This window comes from Dipodomys spectabilis, unplaced genomic scaffold (assembly GCF_019054845.1).
Source record: "Dipodomys spectabilis isolate Male_0828 unplaced genomic scaffold, ASM1905484v1 ptg000136l, whole genome shotgun sequence".
NCBI classification, from domain to species: Eukaryota; Metazoa; Chordata; class Mammalia; order Rodentia; family Heteromyidae; genus Dipodomys; species Dipodomys spectabilis.
Genome location: NW_024870813.1, coordinates 12,747,738 through 12,771,433, shown reverse-complemented (window position 1 = coordinate 12,771,433; position 23,696 = coordinate 12,747,738). Strand labels below are relative to the sequence as shown.

General features: G+C 40.7%; 1 protein-coding gene across 2 annotated transcripts in view; it reads right to left on the bottom strand.

Annotated features, from left to right (window-relative positions):
• The window catches only part of Ascc1 (activating signal cointegrator 1 complex subunit 1), a 98,484-nt gene that overhangs the window by 45,824 nt on the left and 28,964 nt on the right, over positions 1–23,696 (bottom strand). For both annotated transcript variants that reach the window (XM_042690234.1, XM_042690235.1), the window contains exons 6-7: positions 21,455–21,591; positions 8,473–8,592 (exon numbers count right to left, since the gene is read on the bottom strand). In XM_042690234.1, the coding sequence (XP_042546168.1) occupies positions 8,473–8,592; positions 21,455–21,591 (257 nt within the window). The remainder of the gene's footprint in view (positions 1–8,472; positions 8,593–21,454; positions 21,592–23,696) is intronic.

Sequence of the window (23,696 nt, the reverse complement as noted above, 5' to 3'; positions counted from 1 at the left end):
CTTTCTTTCTTTCTTTCTTTCTTTCTTTCTTTCTTTCTTTCTTTCTTTCTTTCTTTCCTTCTTTCTTTCTTTCTTTCGTGTGTGTCCTGGGACTGTGTGTGTGTGGTGTGTGTGTGTGATCTGAACTGAGGGCACTGTCCCTGAGTGTGTGTGTGACCTGAACTGAGGGCACTGTCCCTGAGTTCTTTCGTTCAAGGCTAGTGCTCTACCACTTGAGCTACAGCTCCACTTCTGGCTTTTTGGCGATTACTGACTTCAAACCACATCCTCAGATATCAGCCTCCTGAGTAGCTAGGATTACAGATGTGAGCCACTGGTGCCCAGCTGAAGTGTATTTCTTATAGACAATAAACAGTTTATACTACTTTTAATCCAATCAGCCAGTCTATATCTTTTTACTATAGAGTTAAGAGACTTATAGATTATTATTGAGAAGCATCTGCTGATTCCTGTGATTTTGTTGTTTTATTTCATGGATGAATCAATTACTATTTATTTTTCCTCCCTCCCCCCTCATCTTAGGAATTTGCTGGCTTCTTACTGAGTTAATTCTTTCCAGCCAGGGCAGAAAAGTCCAAGAGACTCCTTAACCAGAAAAGCTGGACATAGTGCTACACCCAGCTACTCAGGAAACATAAATAGGATTGCAGTATAGGCTGGCCCAGGCACAAATCTAAGACCCTATCACAAAAATAACCAAAATAAAAAGGACTAAAGGCATGCCTCCAGAGGTAAAGCACCTGCCTAGTAAGCTTAAGACCCTGAGTCCAAACTCCTAGTTGCATCAAAAAGGAGGAGGAGGAGGAAGAAGAGGAGGAGGAGGAGGAGCAGGAGGAGGAGGAGGAGGAGGAGGAGGAGGAGGAGGAGGAAATCAAATGAGGTATGGTACATGAAAATAGGTTAATTGTGAGAAAAAGAAAAAGTTGGTGAGTTAGCCTCATGTTCTTAATAAGATGTAAGAAATTCATTCTGCTAAGGGGCTAGGTAGAGACTTGTGTGGGTAATAGGCAAGACAGTACAGCATGGTGTTCAGCAAGTAGATCCTAACCATAAACTGGAAGAGTAAGTAAAAGGTTCCCAAGACAAATTCCTCACCTGAGTAAGCTTTAGCACACCCAAGTATGCATCAGTAAGTATAGCTCCATTATCTAAGCTCTGCTTCCAAAGGAAAAATATTATCTAAGTGGTTCCATCCTTTCAAGGGTCAAGCACTTCATAGTCAATCATTTTAAGGAATCTTTTCATCTATAATATGTGAAATCACATGAACAAGTTGAGTGTGTGTATTTTTATTACAACACGCTCTTTCCACCTTGCCTTTTGCACTGGCCTCCTCTTCACACACAAAGAAACATACAAGATTGAATGAACCTTAAAATAACAGGCTATGTCTTACTTTTGTATCAATTGATAAAGCCTTGCAAAATACCTAGCACAAAAGAGACTTTCAAATAAGTTGTTGTTGTTTTGGTATGTTTTGGTTTTTATTGCCAATTCTGGGGCTTGAATTTGGGACCTGAGTGCTGTCCCTGAGCTTTTTTTTGTTCAATAATGTTTTACCACTTGAGCCACAGCTCTACTTCTGGCCATTTTTTAATTAACTGGAAATAAAGAACCTCATGCACTTTCCTGCTCAGGCTGGCATTGAACTGCAATCCTCAAGTTCTCAGCTTCCTGGGTAGCTAGGATTACAGGCATGAGCCACCAGTACCCAGATTCACTAGACATATTTGTGACCAGAGCTGAGACTGGTGGTACACACCTGTCATCTTAGCTATGATGGGAAGACTTATAGGTGAATCACAGCCCAGGTGCATGCTCAAGCAGAAAATAAGAACATAACTCAAGCTGGGCGCCGGTGGCTCACGCCTGTAATCCTAGCTACTCTAGGAGGCGGAGATCTGAGGATCACGGTTTAAAGCTAGCCCGGGCAGGAAAGCCCGTGAAACTCTTTATCTCCAATAAACCACCAGAAAACCGGAAGTGGCGCCGTGGCTTAAGTGGTAGAGTGCTCGCCTTGAGCTGAAGAGCGCAGGGACAGCGCCCAGGCCCAGAGTTCAAGCCCCAGACCGACAAAAAAAAAACATAACTCAAAAATAACCAGTGCAAAAAAGGACTAGAGGCATGGCTCAGTGTTAAGAGTGCCTGCCAAGCACGTTCAAGGCCTGAGTTTAAATCCCAATCGAAACAGTTCAGGTAAAAAAAAAAATGGGATGCTGGGGGGGCGGGGAGCGTGGGCGGGGGAGGCAGCGATGGGAAGGAGAAACAATGGAGGAGGCAACAATGCTTGATAATTGTAACCCCTCTGTACAGTATTTTCACAATAAATAAATAAATAGGATTCTGGGAATATGGCTCAGTGGCAGAATGCTTGCAAGCACAAGGCCCTGAGTTCAATTCCCATTAGGAAGAAAAATGATGCCAGAGGACTGAAACAGGACTTGCTTACCATATCAAAGGCCCTGTGTTTGATCCCCCGCACCCCCTCAAAAAGGACAATAAAAAGATGAAAATTACTCAAAAAAGTTCTTAATTCCATTGGTGGATTCAGTGGTATTTCACCTTTATCTGACAAACACTTGACAACAGCAAGTATACAGAATATGCTGACCTTGTGGGAAAATGGAGGATGTATTGACAGAGCCCTTAGCTTTCCATCAGTGTGGGGACAAAGTATGTCTCAACATTGTCTTTAGAATTAACTAAGTTAAGAGTCAGGCACCAATGGCTCATGCCTGTAATCCTAGCTACTCAAGGAAGCTGAGATCTGAGGCTCGTGGTTTGAAACCAGCCCAGGCAGGAAAGTCTGTCAGACACTTATCTCCAATTAAACACAAGAAAACAGGAAGTGATGCTGTGGTTCAAGTGGTAGAGTGCTTCCCTTGAGCTGAAGAGCTCAGGGACAGGCCCAGAGTTCAAGCCCCATAACTGACCAAAAAAAAAAAACATTAAGTTAAAGATGAACATATGCAATCCATATTATGTGGAAAATGAGCTATGTAACTTGTAAGCAGGGTCAGGAAGGGGATATGGGGAAAGCGAGGTGGGAGCATTGACCAAAAAAGAAATGTACTAATTAACTGACTTATGAAATGGTAACCCCTCTGAACAACACCTTAAAAATAACAACAAACAAGCCGGGCGCCAGTGGCTCACTCCTGTGATCCTATTCAGGAGGCTGAGATCTGAGGATCATGATTCAAAGCCAGCCCGGGCAGGAAAACTCCTTGAGACTCATCCCCAATAAACCACCAGAAAACCAGAAGTGGCGCTGTGGCTCGAGTGGTAGAGAGCTCACTTTGCGCTGAAGAGCTGAGGGACAGCGCCCAGGCCCAGAGTTCAAGCCCCACAACTGACAAAAAAAAATTAAAATAAAACAATAAAACTTATCTTAAAAAAGACATTATTTCCACAGTTTTTATTTCCAACAGCAAACCTTTAATTATCTGTCACTAAAGACCTCTGCAACAAAAGGTCTAACCATTAAAGCAAAAAGTAAATACATGTTTTCAAATAGCCAAGCCTCTATAGCCATAATTTGTCATAATTTGTCAATTTGACAGCCCATGCATGAGGTACTAGGTTCAATCCTCAGCACCAAAACTGTGTGTGTTTGCACACATGTGCTTTTGTGTGTGTAATTCTAGCATATTATTGCCTTTTTTTTTTATTATGATGACATTTGGACTGGTGGTATAAAAGCAATCATAAGTAAAATTATTGGCACCTGACTGTGAATTACAGCAGTGGTATCAAATTGTATTATCATGGTATATTTCTTACTATACATTCACAGTTTTTTAAAACTTCAGTTTCATTTATCCTCAAAGTAACAGCAACAATTATTAAATTTCATCCTTTGATTACACAATTTTTTAGTATTCAGTGTGGTGAACCTGGTAGTATGCATGAAGCACCTGGTGTAAACACTAAGTAGATGGCTATCTGCAAGAGAAGCATTTGTAGTCTGTCTGAACTGTAAGCTGAGCTGGTCTTGGTCCATCCAATACCATTTTTAGTTGAGCATATTTCAGCTGAAAGAACAACTGACAGACAAATTGTGGTTACACAGACTTGGCTATTTGACAGATATTCTCCCAAAAGGAACTTCAAGGAAAACAACTGTCAGCATTTTCTGCCCATAATAAAATTTGAGCTTTCAGGTGAAAATTATAGTTTTAGAAAATGTATATCAGGGCTGGGAAGGTGGCTAAGTGGTAGAGCACTTTCCTTGCATGTATAGGCCCTGGGTTCGATTCCTCAGCAACACATAAGCAAAAAGAAAAAAAAAAGCCAGAAGTGGCGCTGTGGCTCAATGTGGTAGAGCACTAGCCATGAGCTGAAGAGCTAAGGGACAGCACTCAGGCCCAGAGTTCAGGCCCCACTACCGGACCACCCCCCCCCAAAAAAAAAGAAAATATATATCTGCCCCCATGAGCTTGACACTCTCCCAGTGCTTAGAGATTCTCATGACACTGGTAGAAATATTAACACTTTTTTTTGTAAGTCTTGGGGCTTGAACTCAGGGCCTGGGCTCTGCCCTGAGCTGCTTCTGTGTTCAAGGCTAGAGCTCTACCACTTGAGCTCCCCCACCACTACTTATGGCTTTTTCTGTTTATGTGGTACTGAGGAATCAAACCCAGAGCTTCACGTATGTTAGGCAATCACTCTACCACTAAGCCACATTCCCAGTCCCTTAACATTTTTTTTTTTGGGGGGGGGGGTCGGTTGTGGGGCCTAAACTCTGGGCCTACGCACTGTCCCTCAGCTCTTCAGTTCAAGGCTAGTACTCGAACACTTGAGTCATAGCGCCACTTCCAGCTTTTTCTGCTTATGTGGTACTGAGGAATCGAACCCAGGGCCTCATGCATGCAAGGCAAATACTCTACCACTGAGCCACCTTCCCAGTCCCAAACACCTTTTTTAAATGTGTCAATAGGTATATATATTTAACTCAACAAACTACAATTTTCTAGTAGTATGAAATATCCACAATGATCTAAAAAGGCCATTAATATATTCCTCACTTTTCCAACCCCATATCTTATGTGAATCTGTTTTTTTTAATATATTTTAATCTAAACAACTTATAGCAATAGATTGAATTCAGAAACAGTTATGAGAACCCAGCTGTCTTCTACTTAAAGAGAACAAAAATGTAAAACTAGGCCTACTGCTTCACATTTTTGCTTGAATAATAAGAGTAATTTTTCATTACAAAATATAAAAAAGAAGTTATCATTACTGTTTTAAAGGAATGAAATTAAATTTGTTTTAATTTCGAATAAGAAAAGTACCAGTAAGTATAATACATAAATAAAAATTCTTTGAGGTTCTCCTAACTTTTAAGAATAAAAAGAGGTCATAAGACAAAAAAAATTTTTTTTTGGTCCGGTCGTGGGGCCTGAACTCTGGGCCTGGGCGCTGTCCTGTCCCTCAGTTCTTCAAGCTCAAGGCTAGCGCTCTACCACTTGAACCACAGCTCCACTTCCGGGTTTTTTCTTTTTGCTTATGTGGTGCTGAGGAATCGAACGCAGGGCTTCATGCATGCAAGGCAAGCTCTATACCACTGAGCCACCTACCCAGCCCCATAAGACAAAATTTGATGACAGCTATGTATGTTTTTTTTTTCCTGTGTGCCAGTATGAAAACTTGAATTCAGGGTCTGTGCACTCTCTCTCTTTTTTTTGGGGGGGGGGGGGGGAGGGTCTGGTCGTGGGGCCTGAACTCTGGGTCTGGGCGCTGTCCCTCAGCTCTTCAGCTCAAGGCTAGCTCTCTACCACTTGAGCCACAGAGCCACTTCCGGCTTTTTTCTTTTTGCTGATGTGGTACTGAGGAATGGAACCCAAGGTCTCATGAATGCAAGGCAAGCGCTCTACCACTCGGCCACCTTCCCAGCTAAAAAGCTAAGCCTTGCTAAGGCTGGCACTTGAGTCATAGTTCCATTTCCAGCTTTTCTGGTGGTTAATTGGAGATAAGAGTCTCATGGACTTTCCTGCCCAGGCTGATTTTGAATCTTAATCCTCAGATCTCAGCCTCCTGAGTAGCTAGGACTGATTACAAGCATGAATCACCATGAAGACATAAAAATAGTTATAACCAAAAACACAAGTCAATGATTCATACAAGATAGCAAATTCTAACCTAGTAGAAATGTTTGGAGCTGGGCGCTGGTGGCTCACGCCTGTAATCCTAGCTACTCAGGAGGCTGAGATCTGAGTATCACAGTTCAAAGCCACCCGTGCAGGAAAGTTCGTGAGACTCTCATCTCCAATAACCTCCCCTCCCACTCCCCCCTTTCCCCCCCCTAGAAAACCGGAAGTGGTGCTGTGGTTCAAGCGGTAGAGCGCTCACCTTGAACTGAAGAGCACAAGGACAGTGCCCAAGCCCAGAGTACAAAGCCCCATGACTGACAAAAAAAATAAATAAAATAAAATAAAGAAATGTTTGGGATGCCCTAGTGTAAAATTTAGCATGAAGGGGCAATGTGCCCCTAGTTTTTAAGATGGAGTAATTAGTATGACTTAGGCATATGCCAGGTATCCAGAAAAAGAAAACTCTTTGTAATATATTTTTTTAAATTTTATTTATTTATTTAGGTCAGTAGTGGGGCTTGAACTCTGGGTCTGGGTACTATCTCTCAGCTCTTTAGCTCAAGGCAAGGGCTCTATCACTTGAGTCACTGAGCAAAATCTGGTTTTCTGATGGTTTACTGGAGGTAAGAGCTTCATGGACTTTCCTGCCCAGGCTGGCTTTGAACCTTGATCCTCAGATCTCAGCCTCCTGAGTAACTAGGATTACAGGCATGAGCCACCAGCACCTGGCTTATAATAATAATTTTTTAAATTAAAAAAAAAAGAAAAATCCAGGGGCTGGGAAGGTGGCTCAGTGGTACAGAGCTTGCCTTGCATGCATGAGGCCCTGGGTTCGATTCTTCAACAACACATAAGCAGAAAAAGCCAGAAGTGGCACTGTGGCTCAAATGGTAGAGTGCTATCCTTGAGCTGTATCGCTGAGGGACAGCGCCTAGGCCCAGAATTCAGGCCCCATGACTGACAAAAAAGAAAAGAAAAGAAAAATCCAGTAAGAGAAAGTTTATAAAATATTCTGCAGGAGTTGGGTGCTGTGGGCTCACAAATGTAATCCTAGCTATTCAGGAGGCTGAGATCTGAGTATCACAGTTCAAAGTCAGCCCAGGTAGGAAAGTCCATGAGATCTTATCTCCAATTAACCAAACAAAAGCCAAAATCAGAGTTGCTTTTTTTTTTAATACTTTTTTTATTGTAAAAATACTGTACAGAGGGGTTACAGTTACATGAGCAGGGTAATGAGTACATTTCCTATCAAGCATTGTTACCTCCTAAACTCAGAGTTTTGACTCAAGTGATAGAGTGCTATCCTTGAGCAAAAAAAGCACAAGGACAGAGCCCTGGTTCTGAGTTCAAGACCTAGGACTGGCACACATACACACATAAAAAGCAATAAATTTGGGGGCCTGTGGGGATTCTCTATAGAGAATTTCTGATTTGGTGTGAGCCCCATTCTATCCTGCCTTAAATGAAAAGATTACACAAAACAAATTTCCAATTTAGGGTGAGTATGTCTATACACCAAAGGCCTCAAGTCAACTAATAAATGGTGCTACCACTGAAAATACCTCTAGATTCCTCAGAAATAGCCTAGATATCAGCCTGAGAATGTCAGAAAGTATTTAGGTATGAAGTAAACAAAAATTAAAAATCATAAACTCTTTCACAATGTTTTTATGTTAGTATGTGCCAAGGACTGTTCTATATATTTTATGTAGATTAACTTAATAATGCATAATTCCATCTTCATTTATCCTAGAATTCACTACATTATCATCATATCATACCTTTAACTCTCATCCTAAAATGGTCATTTTCTTCCTGCCTCTTATAATCCTGAAAAATACTGCTATTGATACCCGCTATTCAAATTACTTAGTTTTTCAGACTAAGACTGATGATTTTTCCTACAATAAATTCTTTCAAGATATTATCTTACTTAGCTGGATGTTGGTAGCTCAGGACTGAAATCCCACCCACTCAGAAGGCTGGTATCTAAGGGTCAAAGTCACTCCAGGCAGGAAAAAAAATCTATGAGATTCTTATCTCTAATAAAACAGCAAAAATATTCTTGAGTGGAGGTATGATTCAAAAGGTAAAATGCCAGCCTTGACAGAAAAAAAAGTCAGTAAGAGTGCAGCAGCAGGGCCTGAGTGTAAGCCCCAGCTCTGGCACAAACACAAGAAAAGGTATCAATTTACATAACTTCAAAAATAAAACAATGGAAGAATCAAGCATGGTGATATGTGCCTATAATACCAATGCTTGAGGGGTTAAGGTAGGAGGATCAAGAAACAACATACTTGAAAATAGACAAACTGAACGTCCATGGATGCTTTTTGGGACCTCTCAATTGAAACAAGCAAATAGTCTAGAAATATACCTGTTGGAGCCATCTTTCATGTGAACTTTGGCATAAAGAACATCCACCATACCAGGATCGTCATTCATGTATTCTATCCCTGCCATTTCTACTTCCAAAGGTTTGCCCCCAGAAAGGTCACTGAAAAAGAAAAAATGTTAAATTTTTAGAACTGATTAAGCAAAGAAGATTATTATTAAGCTTTGTTAATACAAATTATACTAGAACAAAGTGGTGTTTCTTACTCATAATATTATCTAACTGTCCTAATTTTAAATTAATAAATGTTCAATACAGGTAACTGTAAAACACAACAAAGTTTTTCATTTTTTCATTTTCCCAATATTCATGTACCAGCTCCTCTAAGAGAAAAGATAGAAATGAGGGCCCTGGCAAAGACATTCACTGTGTTGGTCCTCCTCTCAAGGGCTCACCTCTCCTCATTATTTCTACAACTCATCATAATGATAGATGGGGAAACGAATAATAAATCTTCAGGTACAATCTCACAATATTTATGACAAGTCTTCAAGAACAAAAAAACACTTTCCAAAAGCAATTCCAGTTTTAGGAACCTATCCTAAGGAAACAGTTATGAATTCAGTTACATAGTTGAACTACAACCCTTTATAAAAGAATTCCAATGAACAGAGAATGTAGCTTCATGGCAGAAGGCTTGCCTAATATACCCTGGCTTGATTCCAAACACTGCAACAAAACAAAACTCTACCAAAACAAGAATCCTACTACGAAAATGCAGAAGAAATAACAATATAAGAACGTCTCAAGGGGCTGGGAAGGTGGCTCAGTGGTAGAGTGTTTGCCATGCATGCCTGAGGTTCTGGGTTCAATTCCTCAGCACCACATAAGCAAAAAGAAAAAAGCCAGAAGTGGCGCTGTGGCTCAAGTGGTAGAGCGCTAGCCATGAGCTAAAGAGCTGAGGGACAATGCCCAGGCCCAGAGTTCAGGCCCCAGGACCCGACCAAAACAAACAAACAAACAACAACAAAAAAAAACATCTCTATTTGCAACCTCTGATAATATAATGGATCAAGATAACGATCTGAGGGCTGGGAAGGTGGCTCAGTGGTAGAGCGCTTGCCTTGCATGCATGAGGCCATGGGTTCGACTCCTCAGCACCACATAAACAAAAAGAAAAAAAGATAACCATCTGAGACTACAGGGCAGAAAAAGTATAGAGACTCCTAAATAGAGATGTTCTGGGAAACAATGAATCATGGTGACAAATCTAAACCCACTGATCAAACTTAACATTACACATAAACAGATAGAAGTAGGCAATATATGCCTCTTGATATAGTAATTCTTCCCTGCATAGCACTCTGGAGGCTGAAGCATGAGGATCATGAGTTCAAGGCCAGTGTGGGCTACATAGTGAGACACTGTCTCCTACTCAGAAAGTTTCATCATGGAACCACTTGGGACAGGAAGATTAGCAACATTACTTGGAAGTCCAATAACAGGGACTAACTAGATATGAACAATAAAGGTTTCTGGCTACAGATATGAATATGTGTGCAAGAGACAGGGTCAAAAAATTCATATTCTCTGTGTGTATGCATACATTGAAAGTCCCTGGAAGGATACACAGAAATTAGTAATATTCCAAGCCTCCAGAGAAAAGAGCAGGTGGTAGTGGTGGGACAAAGTGATGAGGGAAGTCTCTATTTTGTATCTTTTAAATGTTAAAGAAGCTAAACACATAAAAATGAATACACTGATTGTATTCATAGGATATCAAAGAACAAGCAAAACTAATCTATGATAAGAGAAATCAAAGCAGTAGCTATTTCCGGAAGTAATTTACTGGAAAAGGGCACAGGGTGATGGTACTGTCCCACATCCTGATCTGGGTGCAGTTATATGGTGCACACATTGACCAAAACTTTCTTGTTGTACTTAAGATCTGTGGGTTTTACAGTAAGTGACCCCACCTCAACGGAAAAGACACACACAGACACATAGGCATGTAGAAATATGAGCTTATATCCCCAAATTATTGCTAATTTTAAGTAGTAAGATTAGATTACAGGTGATATTTTATCTAAAATGCTTAGCTTTATAAAAATTAAAGGGTAGGGGGCAGGGAGGATTGGGTGGGGGAGGTGGGGGGGAGGATGGGAAGGAATGGGAAGGGGAAACAAAGGAGGAGGCTACAATGCTTGATAAGAAATGTACTCATTATCTTGCCCATGTAATTGTAACCCCTCTGTACAGTATTTTCACAATAAATATAAAATATATATATACATATAAAAAAATTAAAGGGGGGGCTGGGAAGGTGGCTCAGTGGTAGAGCGCTTGCCTTGCATGATCAAGGCCCTGGGTTCGATTCCTCAGCACCACATAAGAAAAAAGCCGGAAGTGGCGCTGTGGCTCAAGTGGTAGAGCACTAGCCTTGAGCTGAAGAGCTGAGGGACAGTGCCCAGGCCCAGAGTTCAGGCCCCACGACCGGACCCAAAAAAAAAAAAAATTTAAAAAAAATTAAAGGGTATTAATTTTATATGACCACCATTTTGTCTTCTTCCCAGATCCCTTAAAACAAATATATCTTTTAACCAGAAAAGGCCTTGTTATGACAAGCTAAACTCCAGCTAAAAATCAGCTCAAAACATACTGCTCTCCCTAAGCATCTTGAGCCTTGACTCCATCTTATCCATTCCTGTAATCTAAATTATACCTGGCATAAAGCCTTATGTAAACTGAGTGCTCAATAGACCTCTGCTAAACGCCAAATGGATGTTCTACATAAAGTGGGAAGGTGTTCCGGGTGACTCTGAGAAGAATGTGGTCATAGAAAAAAAAGGGGTGGGGGGCTTATTAGATGGGTGTGTGGTGGCATGTACCTGTAACCCCAGATACTAAGGAGGTTTAGGCTGGAAGATACAAGTTTGAGGCACAATAGCAAGTCCCATTTTGAAAAAGAAGAGAAAAAACTGTGGTACTAAAAGATAAAAGAATTGTATAATTTATCAAGGATCACTTCTAAAATCGTCAAAACTAGCTTCATTTAATTGCAAACTCAGCCTATAGGAATATTCTTACTTTAGGGGACAAAGTAGTGTGGTACTATGATTTGAACTCAGGCTTTGTGCTTGCTAGGCAGGCATGCTACCACTTGAGCCATACTCCCAACCCTTTTGCTTATTTTTAGGGTCAAGTCTTACATATGCACCAGGCTGGCCTATACTGTTATGCTTCCAACATAAACTGATGATAGATATACACCATCACGCCCAACTTGTTATTAGATCAAATGGGGTCTTGTAAGCTTTTTTGCTTGGGGTGGCCCTGAACCATGATCCTTCTAATTTCAATTGCAGAGCAACTAATTATAGGTGGAAGTCACTATGCCCTGGCCAGGCACTGGTGGCTCATGCTTGTAATCCTAGCACCTAAGGAGGCTGAGATCTGAGGATTGCAGTTCAAAGCGAGCCTGGGAAGGAAAGTCCATAAGATTCTTATCTCTAGTCAACCACCAGAAAACTGGAAGTGGAGATGTGGATCAAAGTGATAGAGGGCTAGCCTTGATCAAAAGTGCTCAGGGATAGCACCCAAGCCCCAAGTTCAAGCCCCACAAATGACCAGGAAAAAAAAAAAAAAGAATTCTAATTTGTAGCAAGTGCTGATGTCTTATGCCTGTAATACAGAAGGCTGAGATCAGAGGATTGCCATTTGAAGCCAACTCCAGGCAGAAAAATCCATTAGACTTTTATCTCCAATTAAACATTAAAAAAAAAAAGCCAGAAGTAGAGGTGTGGCTCAAGTGGTAGAGCACTAGCTTTAAGCATAAATGCTCAGGGACAGCACCCAGTTCAAGTCCTTGTACTGGCTGGTGTGTGCATGTACACACACACACACACACACACACACACACACACACACACACACACACACACACACACACACACACACGAAATTTGATTGAAGAATCCCTTAAAATGTCACAGTCATATTTATTATCTCACAGAAAATTTTCCAGTAACAAAGTAAACAACTATATTAGCCAGGTGCTGGTGGCTCACGCCTGTAATCATAGCTACTCAGGAGGCTGAGATCTGAGAATAGAGGTTCAAAGCCAGTCTGGGCAGGAAAGACCATGAGACTCTTATCGCCAATAAACCACTAGAAAATCAGAAGTGGCTCTGTGGCTCAGCGGTAGAGTGCTCACCTTGAGCTGAAGAGCACAGGGACAGCACCCAAGTCCAGAGTTCAAGCCCCACAACTGACCGCCCCCCCCAAAAAGTAAATAACTATATTAAGCAAATACCCAATTAAGAAAAATTATGACCCTGATCGTAAGTCTCCCAGTAGCCACTTCTAAGATGTGGACATTTCAAAACACAAGCTAAGCTTGTACATGACTAGTACTTGGCCAAGAATTCTAATTTGGGCCAAGTGCTGGTGGCTCATGCCTATAATTTAGGAGGCTGAGATAGGATTGCAATTTGAAGTCAAGTACTAGAGTCAAGAACATCATAAAGGAGCCTGCCATTCAATTTTACCAAAGCACGTTCTGGAATACTTGTTTGAAAAACCAGTTTCATACTAAATGCATGTACGCATGCATACGCGCACATACACACACATGCGCGCACATACACACACATGCGCGCGCACACACACACAAACACACACCATTTTGGGTTTTTTCTTTAGTTTGTTTTGTGTGTATATACGGTTGTTTTGTTTTGTTGCCTGTTATGGGGTTTGAACTCAGGGCCGGGCACTGTCTCTGAGCTTCTTTAGCTTGAGGTTATAGTGTTCTTCCACTTGAGCCACAGTGCTACTTCAGGCTTTTTTCAGTTTATGTGGCACTGAGGAATGGAACCCAGAGCTTCATGCTAGGCAAGCACTCTACCACTAAGCGCATTCCTAGCCCTGTGTGATGTTTTTAAGACACAAGGTCTTGCTTTGTTGCCCAGGTGGCCAGACTCCAAAGGCTAAACCAATCTTTCTGCCTCAGTCTCCCAAAAAAGTTAGGACTACACACACACACCATGGCTCCCAGCTTCCCGTATATTTTTAAAATGCTAACCAAAAGTACCACCATATCATTGCCCTATATTAAATTTCATGTTATCAATTCTTAGGGTTCAATACAAAAAAGAATCATGTTTAAATATAATTTCATTGTTGTTATTAAGGTACTATACAGAAGAGTTACTATTCTATAAGTCAGGGTAAAATGTTTTACATTTTCTATAAAATTCCTGCTAAATTATTGTTCAGCATCATTCTGGTGTTCATTTTTTGAGAAAAGGTCTCACAATGTAGCCCAGGTTGATCTGGAACTCACAATCCTACTTTTTTGCATTCCAAATGCTGGGATTACAGGTATATGTCACCACATTTGGCTTTCATTCTGTCTCAAGGAGGGGAGGGAGGGCTGGGAAGGTGGCTTAGTGGTAGAGCGCTTGCCTTGCATGCATGAGGCCCTGGGTTCGATTCCTCAGCACCACATAAGCAAAAAGAAAAAAAGCCAGAAGTGGCGCTGTGGCTCAAGTAGTAAAGCGCTAGCCTTGAGCTGAAGAGCTGAAGGACAGCACCCAGGCCCAGAGTTCAGGCCCCCCCCCCCAAAAAAAAAGGAGGGGAGGGAGGGTTTTGGCAGTACTGGGGTTTGAACTCAGGGCCCTGTACTTACTAGGCTGATAAAATAGCACCGAGCCATATCTCCAGCCCTCAATTCTTGGTTCTTTATGATTGACAAGTTTTTCATAGATCGACAGACAGAAAATGTTTCTCTCCTAAAACTATCATTTTCCTTTTTTCTTTTTTCTTCTTTTTTTTCTTTTTTCCAGTCCTGGGGCTTGAAGGCAGGGCCTGGGCACTGTCCCTGAGCCTCATTTGCTCAAGGCTAGCACTCTACCACTTGAGCCACAGTGCCACTTCTGGCTTTTTTCTTTATGTGGTATTGAGGACTCAAACTCAGCTTCATGCACGCTAGACAAGCACTCTACCACTACGCCACATTCCTAGCCCTCATACTTTTTTTTTAATTGAATAAGAACCATAATAACTAGACACTATGTACAAAATGAATTATACTTAGGGGTAGGGATGAGAGGGAAAAACGAAGAGAGCAAAGGAATGGGTGGCATGATCCATTAAGAACTGTACTTATATGCCAGGCGCCGGTGGCTCACACCTGTAATCCTAGCTAATCAGGAGGCTGAGATCTGAGGATCACGGTTCAAAGACAGCCTGGGCAGGAAAGTCCGTGAGACTATTATCGCCAATAAACCACCAGAAAACCGGAAGTGGCGCTGTGGCTCAAGTGGTAGAGCGCTAGCCTTGAGCTGAAGAGCACAGGGACAGCATCCAGGCCCAGAGTTCAAGCCCCACGACCGACCAAAAAAACAAACAAACAAAAAAGAACTGTACTTATTACCTAACTTATATAATAACGGTAACCACTCTGTACATCACTTCTCAATAAAAAGAAAATATATTTAAAAAGAAATAATAAACAAAGAATACATTGTTAATGTTCTAACATAATCTTAAGGCTAGATATAATACATTTAGAACATTGTTATTTCTGTACATATTGTCTGCTACTGATTTTTTTTTTTTTGAGTCCAGTCGTAGGCCTGAACTCTGGGCCTGGGCGCTGTCCCTCAGCTCTTCAGTTCAAGGTTAGCGCTCTACCACTTGAGTCATAGCGCCACTTCCGGCTTTTTTTTTTCTGCTTATGTGGTGTTGAGGAATAGAACCCAGGCCCCCATGCATGCAAGGCAAGTGCTCTACCACTGAGCCACCTTCCCAGCCCCCTCTGCTACTAATTTTGAGGTGCTCAAAGGAATTAGTCTGTTGTAAAACAACAAGTCTACTCCAAATTGTTTAAAGAGAATTATATTTATATGTTGAAATAATAAGTGAAAAATAATTTAATAATAAAAAGTACTAAATGCACAATTATTATGTTAATTTTCAGGTAAACTTTTTTCTTTGTTATATCCTTATGGTTTATGATCTGTGTGTGTCTGTGTGTGTGATGGAGCTTGAACCCAGGGCCGTGTCTAAGCAAGTGCTCTACCTCAGAGATGCCTCCTGAGCCCCTTGCCTTTAATGTTTCTTTTGACTCTATCTTCACTACAAACTACCCTAAACCACCAGAAAGCAATGAGGTACCAAGAACAAAAATAAGTGGAAATAAGAACCAAAGCCTCATTTATGAGTAGAAACTGAAACTCTTGTACCCTATATCTAACATTTATCATGAAGATTAAAGAGAAGAGAAATCCTGCCTACCAAATACCTAGAATGGTCTAACTACTCCTCTTTCCAAAATCAGGAATTAACATTTATTCATGGGGTTAGGAGCATGTTCAAATGGCAGGCACCTGTCTAGCTAGCCATGAGTATTTTTAAAAAAATTAATTGTTCATGAGTATTCTTCTTCTCTTTCTTGTCCCTTTTTTAAACTTCCCTGTTTTGACCACAGGTCTGCTGGGGACACAGAGGCACAAGCAGGTGACTGGGGGCAAGGGAAGGCTGCCTATCTGTCACGCATGCATGCTCAGAGCTGCTGCACTGTTTCTGTCCTACATCTCACAGAGAAAAGTCACAAGGGACACTTCTAGAGCTTAAGCATTTACTAAACACTGAATTATTCATTCAAAATCTATACAGCTACATGAGCCTTTAGCTGAAAAATTGAGATGAAAATTGTTTCTGGTTAGATAGCATTCTCTAAACTTAAAAACTTCCCCCAAATTTAAAACATGTTCTACTATCTATTTCCTTAATATATCCACGTGGCTGCCCAACTTCAATCAAATTCCAGTATAAACCACATTTGCTTCAATACACCAATTCTAAATGCTATGAAATGTCTATCAAATTCAACACACTACTAACTAATCTTTATTTTTAATGTTTCCCTTTCATATCTTAGTTTGGGCTCTTTACATGATAAAAAGTTTAGATTATAAAAGTCATTGTGGGGTGACACTCTTCCTAAATAAATCAGTGCAAAGGCTGAGATCAACAAAGCATACACACACACAATCAATAGTTATGTGATACAATTTATTCAACAGGGTGTTAAGCAAAGTATTTTTTAAAGGAGATTTTCTAGCCAAGGAAACCTCTAACCAATCCAAACCACCAATTCTGATTCTCACCCTCAAAAATTGTTAATTTTAGCCGGGCACTGGTGGCTCACACCTGTAATCCTAGCTACTCAGGAGGCTGAGATCTGAGGATCGAGGTTCAAAGCCAGCCCAGGCAGGAAAGACCATGAGACTGCTATCTCCAATAAACCACCAGAAAACCAGAAGTGGCACTGTAGCTCAAGTGGTAGAGTGCTCGCCTTGAGCTGAAGAGCTGAGGGACAGTGCCCAGGCCCAGAGTTCAAGCCCCACAACTGACAAAAAAAAAAGAGTTAATTTTGCACTATGCACTTTTTGAAAAAAGGGCATGAAGCAGAGAAGCAAGAGAAGAGGGCTGAGGAGACTTGCTTTATTTTTCTTGCTAGTTTCAAATCTTTCCAGCTTTTTTAAAAGAGCATCTTCAAACAAAATTTTGCATGTATTGCAAAATTTTAGCAGGTCAACTTTGTCCTATTTCAAAGCTTTGCTGAATCTGAAAAAACTACAGTTACTGCTTTCATCCTGTCATGTCAAAAATTGTTAGGAACTATTAGGACTGCTCTTTATTCCCTAGTCGTACCAATGCTGACATGCTTAAAGGCCCAAGCTTAGTCCCAAAGGCACCAAGAGACACAAAAAGGAGGAGCTCAACTAAATCCCCATACAGCTTGGGACACAGCTTTTGGAGATTAAAAACATGTGAACTGCTTTTCATGAGGTTAGGTGAACAAATACTTCTCTAAGCAAGTACTTTATCTACCTTTAATTTTTTTCTTAGTAGGATTATCCCAGTGGCAGCCAGGAAAATACAGCTACTTTCAGTCTAATTTAGAAAAAAGTGAACTAAGAACACTTAAAATATCAGAACAATAACTAAGTAAAATTGACTTGCTTTGTAAAATAAAGCATAAAGTTTTATTTTATATAAGGACACTATAAATATCTAATACTGAACACCAAATTATTTTGAATTTTAGGTAAGGTTGAGACAGAAACAGACATGCCCATCACTGAGCAAGAAGAAGTGTTCTTTGTCATCAGAAAGGACAGGCAGACTAAAAAGTCAATCAGGTTATGATTTGTCCAAGAAAATATCTTGTCTTTGAAGGCATTCATGGAAAAAGATGATAAGCCCAAAACATAAGCCTATATTATATAAGTTCATATATATAACTTAACTGGAGAAAAGTTTAGATCCTCATACAAGTCTGTGGGACTCTTATCTCCAATTAGTTAAAAAAAATAAAACTCCTGAAAGCAGAAGTCTGGCTCAAGTGGTAGAATGCCAGGCTTGATTTAAAAAAATGAGGGAAAGCACCCGGCCCAAGTTCAAGCCCCAGTAACCACCCTACCCCCATCCCACCACACACACACACACACACACACACACACACACACTCTAATTAAGTGAGTCAGCTTCAATTTTCTCTTCATTAATCTTAAGTAAAAGGAGATGGAAAAAGATGGGTTTTTTGAAGTAAAGCTGTGATACCATATATGTATATGTATAAATTTTTGCAATAAAAGAGTAGTCACTCTTTCCCAGAGCTTTCCTAGAGCCAAAACAAATTGCTGACTCAAAAGTACCTGTATTTTATTTGTGTAGAGGGTGTTTTGTTTTGTTCTTGAGACAAGGTATGGGCCATGTAGCCTCTTAGGCAGGCTTCAGGCTCCCAAGGTTGTGGTTAGAAGTATGTAACACCACAATTAGTTTAAATTATCTGCAATTTTTACAAAAAGAAAAAGATCTGGGTGCTAGTTAGCCTAACTACTCAAGAGGAGAAGATCTAGGAAGCAAGGTTCAAAGCCCATGGGCACAAAAGGCCTTAAAACTCTTAACTCCAATTAACCAGTAAAATGCGAAACTAGAGGAATGGCTCCAGTGGTACAGTACAAGCTGCGATAATAGAGTTAAGAAAGAGTGCAAGGCCCTGAGTCCAAACTCCCATATTGGCATGAATAGAGAAAAGAAATGAAAAAAGAAATGATGCTGGAACAAAAACAGATACAAAACCCAAGGGAACAGAAGACACAGGATAAATTCATACAGTTATAGGTATCTGATTTTTGACAAAAGAACCCCAAAATATAACTTGAAAATAGCTTCTTCAACAAATAGGAAAACTGACTATCTACACGCAGAAGACTGAGACTAGATCCCTTCTCTTGTCCTGTACTAACATCAATTCAAAGTAGATCAATGATACTAATGTAAGACCTAAAACTTGGAAACTACTACAGGAAAGAGCAGGGAAAACACTGAAATATATTGGAACAAGCAGTAACTTCTTGTATAAAACCCCAATAGATCAGGGAACAAGAGCAAGGATTGACAAAAGGAATTTCATTAAACTAAAAACTTTTCCACAGTAAAAGAAATATCAGGGGGAGGGAAAGTAAGAGAAAAATGAGGGAAGGAGTAACAAGTTTGACAAGAAATGAACTTACTACCTTACTTTTGTAGCTGTAAGCCCTCTGTACATCACCTTGACAATTAAAAAAAATCTATCACTGCACTGGAGAGACAGGCTACAAAATGGGAAATTCTCTGCCAGCTATACATCTGACAAGGAAGTAGTAACTTGAATCTGCAGGGAGATCAAAAAGAATCAACAACCTAATGGGCAAGTGAACTGGAAAATTTTTATTTTCAAAGCTGAGAAATGAACTCAGGGCACTTGCCAGGCAAGTGTTTTTTAACTGAGCCAAACTCCCTAAACAGACAATTTTTGAAGTACATATGGCCAATAAAGAAATGAAAAATTGCTCAATATCCTTGGCCATATAAAGTAATGCAAATTAAACACAATTCAGATTTTCTCTCACTCCAGTTAGAAGGCCATCATTAAAAACACAATAACAGGGGCTAGGAAGGTAGTTCAGTGGTAGAGTGCTTGTTTTGTATGCATGAGGCCCTGGGTTCGATTCCTCAGCACCACATAAGCAGAAAATGCCAGAAGTGGTACTGTGGCTCAAGTAGTAGAGCACTATCCTTGAGCTGAAGAGCTGAGGGACAGCGCTGAGGCCCACAATTCAGGCCCCATGAACGGTTAAAAAAAAAAATCACAATAACAAATCCTGGGGAGGATGTGGGGGGAATGAAACCTTATATGCTATTGTTAGGAACTCAACTACAATGGAAATCAGTATAAAAGGTTCCTAAAAAAACTAAAAACAGAACTACTCTATGACCCAATGATATCCCTTTTGTGAGTATATCCAAAGGAATTTAGTCAGGATATATCAGGGCAACTGTACACCTATACTCATTGTAGCTCTACTCACAAAAGCCAATGCACAGAAGCAGGTTAGATGCCCTACAACTGATGAATGGATCAGGAAAATGTGGTATATTACACAATGAAGTATTATTTAGCCATAAAGAATGAAATTATGGCATTTGCAAGGAAATAGATGGGACTAGAAATCATGATGTCTATACAAAGTCTCCTTGTACAACTAACTGATGTTAATAAAAAGAAGGCTGGGTACAGTGATACATACCTATAGTTCCAGCTATACTAAAGTCCTAGGGCAAGAGGACTGCTTGAGACCAGGAGTTTGAGGCAACCTTGGCAACACAGAAAAAAGAAAAAAAAAAGAGGAAAAAGCCAATATAGTGGCACATATCTGTAAACTCAGTTATTCAGGAGGCTAAAACAGGAAGATTTTCCGCTTTTAGTCCAGGGCAATAGAGTAAGACCCTATCTCAGGGTCTCAGACCTGTAAATCCAGGACTCAGAAGATGGAGTCAGGAGGATCTTGAATTTGAGACCAGTCTGGGCTTCACAAAGGAAGGGAAGGAAAGAGAGAGAAAGGGAGAGAGGAAAGATAAGAAGAGAAGAAGGGAGGGAAGCAGGGAAAAAAGGAAGGAGGGAGGGAGGGAGGGGTTTCCAAAACATTCCTAGGGAATGATGCTATACTGTTTGAGCTACTGTGATAGGTAAAATAGCCCTCCAAAGACATCCATATCCTCCTCTCTGGAATTTGTAAATATACTATTTTGTATATCTTGCAAATGTAGTTAAGGTCGAGGTTGACATGGGAAGATTAGCCTGATTATATGTATAGGCTCAATCAAATCAAAATACAGAGTCCCTAAAAGTCAACAACTTGTTCCAAGGAGAGAGAAAACAACAGAAGAGACAGAGATGCAACATTGCTGGATTGAGGATGGAAGAAAGGGGCCATTAGCCAAAGAAAGTGAGCAAACCTCTAAAAGCTGGGATTTTCCATGTAAAGAAATGGATTTTACCCAGAGTCTCCAGAAAGGATTACAACCCTGCCCACACTTTTGACTTTAGTCCAGTAAGCCCAAACACGTAAGCCTTCTGATCCACAGAAAATAAGTGTGTGTGTGTGTGTGTGTGTGTGTGTGTGTGTGTGTGTGTGTGTGTGTGTGTGTGTGTGTGTTTTGTCAGTTGTGGAGGTGAACTCTGGGCCTGAGTGCTGTCCCTCAGCTCAAGGCTAGCACTCTACCACTTGAGCCACAGTGCTACTTCTGGCTTTTTTCTGAGGAATCGAATCCAGAGCCTCATGCATGCGAGGTAAGCACTCTACCACTGAGCCAACATCCCAGCCCAAATGTGTGTTATTTTAAGCCACTAAACTAGGAGTAATTTTTTTTTGGAGATGTTTGTTTAAGAACAAAATTTGCTTATTGAACTAGTACAATTTAAGGTTAAGAGTTCATAAAACTATATAAATGTATGCCTCCAATAGATTTGCAACCTTTCAGACAGCAGTCCAATGTTAAGTGCTATAAATAAGTACATCAACAAACCTTATTCCCTGCCATCTAGCTCCCTAGTTCAAAACCAAGTCTATGATACAAAAGGAAGCTACCCTGGATTGGTCCTTCTCCCCTACTCCTGCAGATTACTCACTTAATGAAGTCTTCTTTACAGCGCTGTAGCATTTCACATGTCTGCTGGATCTCATGTTCACTCAAAAGCACCAACATCCCAATAGTTAGGTGAAGCTTTTTGGGGTTCTGGAAAATGGAACTGTCAACCCCACGATCCTGTTATCAAAAGGAAAGAAACAAGAAACTCAGCCCACACAAAAGTAAATGGAAAGAACTGAAGTGAGACGCCAGAAATAAGCCTGTATACACATGACCAACTGATTTTTAACAAATGAAGCTGGAACATGTGAATATCCACATCAAAAGAATGAAAGTTGACCCCTAATATATATAAACGTTAACTCAAGCTGGGTTTGATGGCACACACAATTATAATTCTAGCACTTGGCAAAGTTAAGGCAGAAAAATGGAAAGTTCCAAACTAGACAGGGCTACACTGCAAAACTGTGCATCAAAAACAAAAAATAATTGACCTAGATATAAAAACTAAACCTCAAAACCCTTAGAAGAAAAATAGTATTAAATCTTCATAACCTTGGATTTGGCAATGGATTTTTTTTTTTTTGCGCCAGTCATGGGGCTTGAACTCGGGGCCTAAGCACTGTCCCTGAGCTTTTGCTCAAAGCTAGCACTCCACTGCTTGAGCCACAGCGCCATTTCTGGCCTTTTCTGTTTATGTGGTACTGAGGAATTGAACCCAGGGCTTCATGCATACTAAATAAGCACTCTACCACTAAGCCACATTCCCAGCCCGGCAATGGATTTTTTTATATGACATCAAAAGCACAGACAACCAAGGAGAGATAAATTGGACTTAAATTTAATGCATTAACAGACACTGTCAAGAAATTGAAATATTTGGAGCTGGGAAGGTGGCTCAGTGGTAGAGTGCTTGCCTTACATGCATGAGGCCCTGGGTTCATTCCTCAGCATCACATAAGCAAAAAAAGAAAAAAGCCGCAAGTGGTGCTGTGGCTCAAGTGGTAGAGCGCTAGCCTTGAGCTGAAGAGCTAAGAGAAGCACCCAGGCCCAGAGTTCAGGCCCTACGACCGGACGCAAAAAAAAAAGAAAGAAAGAAAGAAAAGAAAGTGAAATATTTGCATATATAAAGGTAGTTTCTACATTTTAAAGGTAGGTGAAATCTCAAATTTCACTAATCTCATTTTATAAATGAAAACCTTTAGAAAGGAAAAATTAAAACTTTCCTATAACAAGAACATAGTAGAAATCCTATCTTTGAATTGCAGGTTTCATAATCAGATCTCTGGAATAATAAAACTACCCAATAGCAGAAAATGTAATCAAATACAGTTTGTACCTTTCTTGGTTTGCTTAAGGGCAAACTATCTAAACTTTGCCTTGACAACAGTAGTTCATAGATTGTCAGTTTTCTAGGTATTAATGGAGCTTTAGCTATTTTTTTTTTTTTTTGCCGATCATGGGGCCTGAACTCTGGGTCTGGATGCTGTCCCTCAGCTCTTCAGCTCAAGGCTAGCGCTCTACCACTGGAGCCACAGTGCCACTTCCGGCTTTTTCTGTTTATGTGGTGCTGAGGAATCAAACCCAGGGCCTCATGCTTGCAAGGCATGCACTCTACCGCTGAGCTACCTTCCCAGCCCAGCTTTAGCTATTTTTATACCTGGTAACAAGTGTACCTGATTGCACGTTGACCCAAATTGCTTTATTTAATGAAAGTGATTTTGCGAAATAGTTTTAAAAGTGTGAAGGGAAGGACTGGGAAAGTAATTTAGTGGTAGAGTGCTTGCCTAGCATGCATGAAGCCCTGGGTTCAATTCCTCAGCACTACATAAACAGAAAAGGCCAGAAGTGGCGCTATGGCTTAAATGGTAGAGTGCTAGCCTTGAGTAAAAGTAGTTCAGGGACAGCACCCGGACCCTGAGTTCAAGCCCAGGACTGGCAAAGAGGGAGGCGGGGGGGGGGGGGGGGGGGGGGGGGGGAGGAGAGGAGAAAGTATGAAGGCTTATGAGCTCTGCTGTTCTAACCTATGGCACAATTTGTCTTATGACAAAAGGCACACAAGACCCCCAATGATTCCAATATGCACAACCCTTCCAAACTGTAGGTGTGAATTGTTCCCTTGTTAAGAGCCCTTATTCTGTTCCAGTCATTTCCTATGCATCTTATAGATGCCTTCTGAAGGAAGTACTAATAGCATCCACATTTTACAGGTGAGAAAACAGGCGCTGACAAATTAAAGCATCTTCCCAATGGAACATTGGGAAGACACACTTCAAACTTTG